Source organism: Periplaneta americana, chromosome 4 (assembly GCF_040183065.1).
Source record: "Periplaneta americana isolate PAMFEO1 chromosome 4, P.americana_PAMFEO1_priV1, whole genome shotgun sequence".
Lineage (NCBI taxonomy): Eukaryota > Metazoa > Arthropoda > Insecta > Blattodea > Blattidae > Periplaneta > Periplaneta americana.
This window is the reverse complement of record NC_091120.1, coordinates 206,411,363-206,422,415: the sequence shown is the minus strand read 5'-3', so window position 1 is coordinate 206,422,415 and position 11,053 is coordinate 206,411,363. Positions and strand designations below refer to the sequence as shown.

The window sequence follows — 11,053 nt, the reverse complement described above, 5'->3', positions numbered from 1 at the left end:
ACGTCAGTTAATTAGAAAACATGTTAGAAAATACAGTAGCTAAAAATTGGAAAGAATTGATCGGTGTAGGTAACCTTAAAGTTTATTTATAGCTTCATATTAGGAACGAATTACATTTTTACAGAATTTTTGTCACTAATTTACTGCTTAAATTTATATTTGAACATATTCATTCTGGTTGGTTTAATTTATTACATTATGAAAACTTCATAGAAACACAACCTACTCTGAAAAATCAGACATGGGTTTACAATTAGAACATTTTTCACACAACCTAACCAAATGTCTTTACATATGAGGTTTTGACACACATTTGTTTCTAATTTTGCAAACTATTCTTCTCGGACAGCTTTCACAATGCCCATTCCATGATTTTCTTGGAATACCAGTACCTGTCTCATCTTTAGTCCAAAGATCTTTGATGTTTTGGGAGGGATCATTTTAAGGTCCCAGCAAAATACAATAATCTATAAGTGCCTTATTTCTGCTGGATTTGATGGTGAAGCGTCATGTTCCTGGCTGAATCGTCCTATAATTGAATTATTTGTGGAATTCATAATACTTACTTATTGGCTTTTAAGGAACCCGGAGGTTCATTGCCGCCCTCACATAAGCCTGCCATTGATCCCTATCCTGAGCAAGATTAATCCAGTCTCTACCATCATATCCCACCTCCCTCAAATCCATTTTAATATTATCTACCCAACTACGCCTCGGCCTCCCCAAAGGTCTTTTTCCTGCCGGCCTCCCAACTAACACTCTATATGCATTTCTGGATTCGCCCATAAATGCTACATGCCCTGCCCATCTCAAGCGTCTGGATTTAATGTTCCTAATTATGTCAGGTGAAGAATACAATGCGTGCAGCTCTGCGTTGTGTAACTTTCTCCATTCTCCTGTAACTTCATCCCTCTTAGCCCCAAATATTTTCCTAAGAACCTTATTCTCAAACACCCTTAATCTCTGTTCCTCTCTCAAAGTGAGAGTCCAAGCTTCACAACCAAATAGAACAACCGGTAATATAACTGTTTCATAATAACATGTATAAATGTCATCAATAAGGTAAAACCAAACTTCCAACAGTAATTTGGCTCCACAAGCTTTTTCATTGCTGCCAGGTAGATGAGTGACTATAGTACACAGGGTTGCCAAATTGTTTTCACGGAAATTCTCAATTATTTCTTTAAAAGTCGCCTTTTAGAGGCAAAAATGGCCCAATATTTTAATTTCACATTATCTAAACGACAGAAAAAATCATGTCATAATACCTACAACAGATACATTGTCAAGTTGTATAATACATCTGTCGTTTCGTAATTCCGGAAATTGGTACCGGTACTTCATTCATATCTCATACTTGCTCCTTCAGGATATTAGTAGCTATGACTGCCTTAATTATTGCAGTGCACTTCTTTCTATGAAGTTGGAGATGTACACTCCTACACTTGGACAATGTAAATCAATAAGTTAGCTTAAATGATCCAAAGATTTTGACTGGCCACAAAATCGCCAACTGAATTTCAAATTCTGTTAATGATTTATCAACCGGCAATACATCTTTACAAAGATTGATGCTGAATTTTGTTTGTATTTTGATGAATCTACATGTTGTTTTCAAGTCCATTTTTTGTGCCCCTAGTTCCACTCTTCAGTTCCTACTGTACACTTTCCCCATTGCAGTTACTGTATACAAAACATTAATCATATCGCAGAGAGAAATATTACAATACACAGTTGAAAGGGGCAATAATAATGAACTCACTGTTTACAGTCTTGTAAATAAATACCGTAATTACACATACAGTAAAATAATAAATAACCTTTAATTGGTTTATTTTAAGACGCTTTATCATTATTTCCAATTCTTATCTAGCATCTGAGAGAAATGAAGGTGATAATGACGGCGAAATGAGTTCAGGTCCAGTGCTGTTATTGATCCGAAGCTGTGCATTTCACGTAATTTCATGACTGTGTGCTTTCACTTGAATTACAAAGACAGATGACGATAAACAGGGAATTCCTTTGTTCCCTGTCTGAACCCGTTGGAATGTCGTGACCCAAATTTATCTCTCTATCGGTCTTACCAAAGAATCAATATATACATGTATAATTTAATTTATATTGGAAGATTTTTTTACCCCTTGACCACTGTACGTCCGCTTATATCATACCCAGTTTTTTTTTTTTTATATGACTTGAAAAATTATATCTCAAAATTCAGAATATATTAGTTATATTGATTCTTAATTTATAAACAGAATACAGATACAATATAAACTCGCAATACTGTAAGTCATATTTTAGAAATTAAGAGATTGTATTTCCACAACGCATAACATGCTACATTGGCAACATGATTATATTGATAGAATTTCGCAGTAACACATTTTTGGATATGAACAACAATATTCTGAGCAATGTATATTTTAGAATTAATACAGTGTTATTTTCAGTCAGCTTATGTACATTCACATACTACATTAACAACATGACATAAGTATGGTGTATGGATAAACATCGGGGCTTCTACAGTGTTGTCTTGGTGTTGGTGGCTGAAGATGACCACAACACAGCGGTCGAAACGTCAGCCACCAACATCAAGACAACACTGTAGAAGCCCCGAAGCTTATCCACACACCATGTACACCAGCTGCGGAAGCCTACGCAAACACATGACATAAGTATCATTGAATTGCTTGTTGACATGTGTAAAATATTTTTTTTCCCACTCCTTTCTATAAAATATAATTGAGAATGTGAAAAACACGCAGTTTTTAAGTTACTGTCTGCAACTTTCATTGACTGTCTTTGTACTTTATTTTAATATGAACCATTACAAAATGCTAGTCACACTGAAATTGAAGTTGCTTAAAATCGAAAGGCATGTTAGCAGGTATTATAGGAATACATGGGATAAAAACATCTACTTTCGTTTGCCAGTTAATATTGTCACTTCTCGAGTTTTTTTCACACCAATTCTTGTTTCATTGCATAATTTTGGTGGGTCAAAATTTCGCAATAGTACTATTGGTGATTCAATATTAAGTATTAAATTATGTGGTAGCAATCCTTGTGGTTCCAAAGAATGTAAGAATTCAGTTATAAAACACAGCCTGCTCACTATCTATAACTGCATCGAGAAATTCATAATACAGTCCTGGACTGCGTAAAGATACTTATTGCATGAATTATCTAGATTTTGGCCTTTGTGATGTATCAACAATGTTATTTAATTTCGTATTACAATTTCCATGGCCTCATGAAAGTCGATGTTGAAAACAACAGACAATAATAAAGACCAATTGACTGTACAAGATTGCATTTTAATATTATACATGAACTAGTGGCTTGTGCAGCAAATGCTGCAAACTAAGTCCACAAGAAGTTCAAATAAAAATTGTTCAGATTTATTTTCAATGAAGAATACCAGACATTTTGAAAGTTATTTGCTTCCATAATATGAAACATACTCCCTCCTGCATGTTTTTTTTTGCCAAATACTTTTTCTTGAGCCTATCCGTCTTCCGTCTTCAGTTCGTGAGTTTCAATGTGAAATCGCAAGTAACAATGTCATGGCGATCAGCGAGTTTTTCATGTGGGAGTAATGCAGTAGCTATTTCAGGTCATTGCGGGTTGTAGGTGAAAGTTAAGAAAATATAAGGTTTGTCATGCTTTGAACAAAAGACTTAGCATCTTGGTATAGCTGCTGCATGTTTCGTAAACTACCCTGAAATGTAGAGGCAGAATCACTTTTTCCCACTAGGATATTTTGCTGAAGTGATCAAGAGACTACAAAATCTTGTAGACCTCTTATTTTATCAGTACGTAATACCTTTTGGGTCTTTTCTTAGGAATTGTAATTTTTGCACTTCCTCCAGACAATATTGATCTACCAAATATAGCTGGATTAATTTGTGTAACAATGAATGTTGTTGTAATATAGGCTGTTGTGAGGAATCTATTGCTGAGATGTGGAAAATGAGGCGAATGCTATATCAGAGTTGTAGAATCTTGTATGTGCCCTAAATAAAATTGTTCATCATAAACTGTTAGCAGTTTCAGTGTTTCATTCGTTGTTGGTTGCGGGAAATAAACTTACTCATCACGGTAGCAAGAAGTGAAATGGCCTGCTATTTTCCCTACAACAAAATATGCTTGGCAGTGATCACAAATCTAATCGATTAAACCAAAGAAATATGAAATTAATTTTGATGTAGTTTAAAGACGCAGATAAAATAGGAAGCATGACTCATTTACTACCAAGGAAAGTTAAAGAATCAGACATATAAATATCTATATCATACCGCCATTAAATATATGGAAAAGACCCACACCACTTAATTAATAACTATAAAAGTATTTCATTCTTAATAACAATATTGTTACCTTACGTAAGTTTTATAGTTTTCAGTAACATATATATATATATATATATATATATATATATATATATATATATAGCCGTTACTCAGTAAATTATAGAAATAAAGATCTAATATAAAATATTCTTTCTCTGCATCTACTTACATAAAACCCCAAAAAGTTTCACTTTCATATCATCAGTATAGCATTATGTGTATAATTACAGTAAGTATAATAATATTTCATTTTTAATGGTAATAATGTCATCAAACATTACTAAGTTTTGTAGTTCTTAATATCCAATACACAGCTGTATTCGGAAAACTACAGATCAGAGAATCAGACCTGTAAATTATTTTTTACACATTATCAAAAAAATTACACAAATGAAGATCAATATATTGGCATTATGATGTCAGAGAATCTGAACTCTAAATACTCATATGTCAGCAATCCAGCAGGTCACGCCCTTTCTGTAAGAGCGTATTGTTTATTGTAGTGTGTTTTTTGTTTTATTCTGAAAGCCCATTATTTCTCAAAACTGACGACAGATGGATTTTGGAAAATAGGAAAATGATGTAGGAAAATTGACATTTCACTGAAAACTACTATTTTTCTGAAAAACTTTGGGTTCCAAGCTTCAAAATGAGGGGTCATTTATTAAAATCCGTTCAGCCGCTTTCCTGTAACTTCCATTACCAGTTCAAATTGTATATATAGATGTTTAATCATATTTATTTCTATTTTTTATTTTTCAATTAATTTAACGTCTATTTGCACAATTTTAATGTAGCCTATGTTTTCTTCCTGGTTATAAAGGTTAAATGTGCAAACTTTGGCACATATCAGTCAAAGCGTGTAGATATGTATAGAGAACATACAAACATACAGTACATACCCACATTTACTTTCATGTATTAAGATAACAGCACGGTCTAGTATATACAGTCACGAAACTTGAGTTGTTGAGGGTACTAGGAACAATAAACTGTGCCAGTACTATTTCGAATTGTCTGTGATGAGGCGATAGTAGTGATCCTAGTGGTTAGCAACTATCTATGGATGCATATTCCCTAAGTATTGAGCTTCGTGACTGTATATACTAGACTGTGATAACAGGTACCATAGACATAAGGCAAAATAAGAAGCAAAAATAACCTGATTCTCTGAAGTAAGACAACTTTAATACTTACTGTAGAGAACCTGGAGGTTCACTGCCGCCCTCATTACAAGCCTGCCATCGGTCCCTATCCTGAGCAAGATTAATCCAGTCCCTACCATCATATCCCACCTCCCTCAAATCCATTTTAATATTATCCTTCCATCTAAGTCTTGGCCTTCCCAAAGGTCTTTTTCCCCCAGGTCTTCCAACTAACACTCTATATGCATTTCTGGATTTGCCCATACGTACTACATGCCCTGCCCATCTCAAACGTCTGGATTTAATGTTCCTAATTATGTCAGGTGAAGAATACAATGCGTGCAGTTCTGCGTTGTGTAACTTTCTCCATTCTCCTGTAACTTCATCCCTCTTAGCCCCAAATATTTTCCTAAGCACCTTATTCTCAAACACCCTTAACCTATGTTCCTCTCTCAAAGTGAGAGTCCAAGTTTCACAATCATACAGAACAACTGTTAATATAACTGTTTTATAAATTCTAACGTTCAGATTTTTTGAGAGCAGACTGGATGATAAAAGCTTCTCAATTGAGTAATAACAGGCATTTCCCATATTTATTCTGCATTTAATTTCCTCTTGAATACTATTGTTATTATTGTTGCAGTCAACTAGGAAAAGTACAATGAAAACAAAACAAAACCAGAAGGACCATTCTGATACGTCATCTGATAGTTTACTACTTGATCTATGTGTTACAACTTAATATGATGAAGAAGAAAAATATCAAATGTATTTTCCTGAGTTTCAACAAGCAAACTTCCAAAGTATGTACTGGCTTGCAAGGAGAACCAGACTAGCAGTGAGATTTATCAGCCTAGAACCTGAACCTCCCAAAGAATGTGCCAGACACAGTGAGAAGCAATTGAGGTTGATCTCGTTAAGTCATGACTTTATTAAGCATATATATATTAGATTTTACAAAACTCCTTGAAGACAATGTAACAGGTTATTATGTATAAATTGGATAAATTACATAGGCCATGTCAATTTTCTAATCAATGGCACAGCCCTGTACAATACGCTATTATGATATTGTGTCCCAGACTCAGGAAGGCTGACTGGAATAACGCTGCACCAGAATCGTGCAGCACTGCCCGGTAGCCATTATCGACATTTTGTTACACTGCCTAGCATATGATTGATATCATCATTCAGTGAAGGCATAGAACCTGGTAAACCACGGAAACCTGAATGAATTCTTAAAAACTTCCCGAAGATATTCTATCTTTTGGTTGGTAATGTAAGACTTTGACCCTGGACTTCATATTACATCTTATTTCTCCATGTGTAATTTTGCTGCTTCAGATGGTTCAAGTTAAGGCATATTTCAGTCTCAAATTTATCGTGTTTTGAATTTAAATGTTTTCAGCAGTTATTGTCATTCACTCTTAATTACTATGAATTGCCACAACACATTCATTAATGCACATTATATCCAAAAGGCAGGAAAAACTGAATGGACAAAAAATGGTCAAAATGAAGCATTGAGGCAAGTCCTTATTTTACACATTGTATGCCTGACTACCTGGAAGAACCATCAAACATTTTAAGACATATTTCAGATATTTTGCTTGTGAAATGTACGATATTGGATTCGTAAGTTTCAAAATTTGTGTTTCTACTGAAAAATCTACTGACATACTCAGACTCGCATGACTCGAAAAAACTTCATGCATTGGAAGAAAAAATGTGAAATTAGCATTGCAAAAAAAAAAAAAAATCTCCAAAACTTTCAAGAATATATTTTGAGAAGCCATAACCAATGAAAGATGATTTGCATTTGTATCTCAGACTTCGCAAATGTAGTCAGGAATACGAAATTCTTTTTCTGGTTATACCTGGTACTACTAAAGAAATTTTAACAAGTAATATCCCCTGATAAAAAGGAACAGTTCGTTTAAAAAATGTGATTATTTACCATTCCTATTATATTACACGGTGCAATTAAGAAATATTCAAAGAAAATCTGCTCAACCAATCTACCACCGTAACTTCGGCAGCAAGCCATTAGATGACACAGGAAGATCTGTGAAGAAGTTCCAAGATAAGTTACCCTGGCTGCGAGGTTTACACCACACCACAAGTGTTGACGATTAAGTTGCATGTGAGATCCGACCTATACGCTACCACGAGCTGTTGTATATTTGGGTTTTTATAAATAGTAAAGGCAACTCCTTCACATGCCATAAAGGCATGAGATTCTGATTGCTTTCACCCCAGCAGAAGCCTGGTAAGAGGCTGAGTGGATCTTTAAGGCCATTCTGGAAGTTCTGCCAACAAGAAAATCCCACTGCTACTCAGGACTTAACCTGGGACCTTCCAGTCCATAACCAGTTGCTGCATTGTTTTTATACTTACGTAAAATGTATTTATTAAGCAATTTGTTAAAAAGTGTTTTCATTCATTATGCATGACAATAATTATCCCGGCATACACTAGATACTAACCTGTATGCCTTACCCTAACCCTGTGAAGACACTCTGCGACAAATAAAAAATAAACTAATTAATCTAAAGACCACAAGATCTTGTTTAGGGTTTATCTTGTAGGTATGCATAACATTATGAAGATCTGCAGCAGCGTTTTTACGAAAGCCTTAAAATTAGTGCTAAGTAGATATTGCATAAGGCATATGGAGGATGAAAGTTACAGAAAAAGAATACAGATAAATAACATGAGTTGAGGCAAGAAAATGACTGACCATTAGAGATGCTGTGTGTGACAAGGACGTAACTAACTGTTGTGGGGCAAGTCTATAAACAGAACACTATCCGAGGTGCTACCCAAAAGTTCCCGAAATTGGTGGGCGCACGACCAAGCACCAGTATGACAAAATGCCGCTAGGTGACACTTCATACATCCCTTTGTGAGTCAGTGTGCCAAGCGGCTTCGTTCTGAGTGGACGCATTTAGTATTTGTGAGCGTTTTTCCATTGTTACGTGTTGCTTACATTGCGATTTCACAATGACAGATTTGAGGAAGCAGCACGTCTGCGTAAAGTTTTGTTTCAAACTCGGAAAAACTTATGCAGAAAGCAAGCATTTGAAGACGATGCTCTGGACTAGACCCAAACCTACGAGTGGTTCAAGCATTTTAAAAATGGCCGAATATTGGTTGATGACGATCGTTCTGGACGGCCATCAACTGGCATTACACCCGAAAATGTCGCTCCTGTTCAGGCTGTGATCGTGCAAGATCGCAGGCAGATCATCCACGACGTTTGCGACATTGTTGGACTATCATAAGGCACGTGCCAGAGGACTTTGTTCGATGAACTCAACATGAGAAGGATTGCGGCAAAGTTCATTCTGCAACTACTGAGTGCTGAGCAGAATCAACTTCATGATGACCCAGACTTCCTTTCCAAGGTTGTCACAGGAGATGAGAGTTGGGTTTATGGCTACAACCCTGAAACAAAACAGCAGTCTTCTCAATGGAAAAGTCCATCTTCGCCCCACCCCAAAAAAGCCAGTCAAGTGAAGAGCAATGTGAAGTCCATGCTCGTGTTTTTTTCTTTTCAACACTGAAGGGATTATCCACAAGAAGTTCGTTCCTCCCGCTATGACAATGAATGTGGAGTTCTATCGTGGCATCTCTTGAGGAGAAAATGTCCGGAAATGTGGCACATGGGCAATTGGTTTCTCCATCACAACAGCATACAGCTTTCATCGTGCAAGATTTCCTGGGGAAAAACAAAATGACAACCATTTCTCATCCACTATATTCGCCAGATTTTGCCCAGTGCACTTCTTTTTGTTCCCCAAAATGAAAATCTACTTGAAAGGTCGAAGATTTAAGACAGTTGAGGAAATCAAGCAAAATCGCAGGAGGTGCTGAACAAGCTTTCAAAAAAGGACTTCCAGATGGCACTGGGAGCAGTGTATACACTCAAGGGGACTATTTCGAAAGTGGTGATGGTGCGTAAGGCCCAGGTATGATGTAATTCCATTTACTGAGGAATTTCGGGAACTTTTGGATACCATCTCGTATATGACTGCACAATGAAGGAAAGAAAACAAACAGAAATTTTTAGAAGTGTTCAAATATTTAAAAGTTTTTAAAAATGAAGAGAGAGATTGCCAAAGCAAATAAGTATGTGGATTTCAATGTGGCGAAGGAAGCAAAGAAAGATGTACACCTCTGACTACATATGCTGACATTTGAGATCACGAAATTGCTGCAAACAATGGATACTTTCTGTTAGTGCACTCTAAGTTCTTAGAATGAAAACTGAATGTATTTAAATATCTATGACAGTGAAGTCAAGTGGCGTGTAAGTTTTCATTTCACAAGAGGCAAACCAATTCTACTGCACAAGCCAGGAGCTAGTTCCGCTCACAAGTTTAACTGCCACCTGCCTCATTAGGGGACTGTAATAAATGTTTATATGATATGCTATTTAATTTTTTTTTTCAAGTAGGTTATTTTACGACGCTTTATCAACATCTTAGGTTATTTAGCATCTGGATGAGATGAAGGTGATAATGCCGGTGAAATGAGTCCGGGGTCCAACACCGAAAGTTACCCAGCATGCTATTTAAAATCATCGGTATACAAATTGCATAAAGTTTGTTGCCTATTAAAACAAAGCATGTCCTACCTACATTTTTAACATGGAACGTTTAAGTGGGCACCTGTCTGTTACCATTTTTATTGTCTACAAGCACTTTGCACGCCAATGCAACTCGCAACATATTATTGGAAAATAAGTGAAGTTAAAACATTCCACCCAGAAAGGCGAAGAAACTTAAAAAATAAAATTCGAGGGTTAAAAAGATATCAATTCAAATATGTATGTAAAGTTAATAATTACTACATTTCAAGAAAAAGAAAAAAATAGGTTTAATAAAAATGATTTCGACTTGATGACAGTTATTTTGAATTATTTTGTACATCATATTATGCAATCAAAAAAAATCTCAAGTGTATTTTTTATTGCATATACTTAAATTTTCAGAGCATATTTCAACATTTTTACTGCATAGTTGCATATGTATTTTTGCGCTTTCTAGTGCACAAAGTTCCGAGGTCTAGTCATATACTTATATCGTTGTCCTTGATCGCCTCTGGACACAAACAAATATTGCTAGTCCAAACATGTCTGAGAGCATTGGATTTTACAAACGAAAATATCAAAGTAAAACCACCTTCGAGAAAGTAACTTTCATGTCACTATGTTTGTGGCATATGAAAGGACCTCACGGCATTTGAATAAAATTCGCATCCAAGTCATTACTTTCAGTTGCAGATGGCACTCTTTGGTATCTAAATGTCGATCTTGACTCACAGGTTTCAATTTCAGCGCTCCTGAGTCAGGCCTTAAGTACGTAGTATCACAGTCGAAATCCCTGCCGCCTGCCAGCCGCATCACTGCTGCAGCTGCACATAGTTGGCTGGGAACAGCCCATACTGCCCGCGGCAATAGCCTCGCCACCAGCCCTCGTCAATCTGCAAGCAGCAAAGTATGAGTGACCTCTGCCACCAGAATCACACACGTGATGCAACACGACA

General features: G+C 36.0%; 1 protein-coding gene across 2 annotated transcripts in view; it reads right to left on the bottom strand.

Moving 5' to 3' along the window:
- Positions 1-64: 64 nt before the first annotated feature.
- The window catches only part of Cortactin (cortactin), a 29,702-nt gene continuing 18,713 nt past the window's right edge, over positions 65-11,053 (bottom strand). For both annotated transcript variants that reach the window (XM_069824895.1, XM_069824896.1), the window contains one exon: positions 65-10,990. In XM_069824895.1, the coding sequence (XP_069680996.1) occupies positions 10,910-10,990 (81 nt within the window). In that variant the 3' untranslated portion in view covers positions 65-10,909. The remainder of the gene's footprint in view (positions 10,991-11,053) is intronic.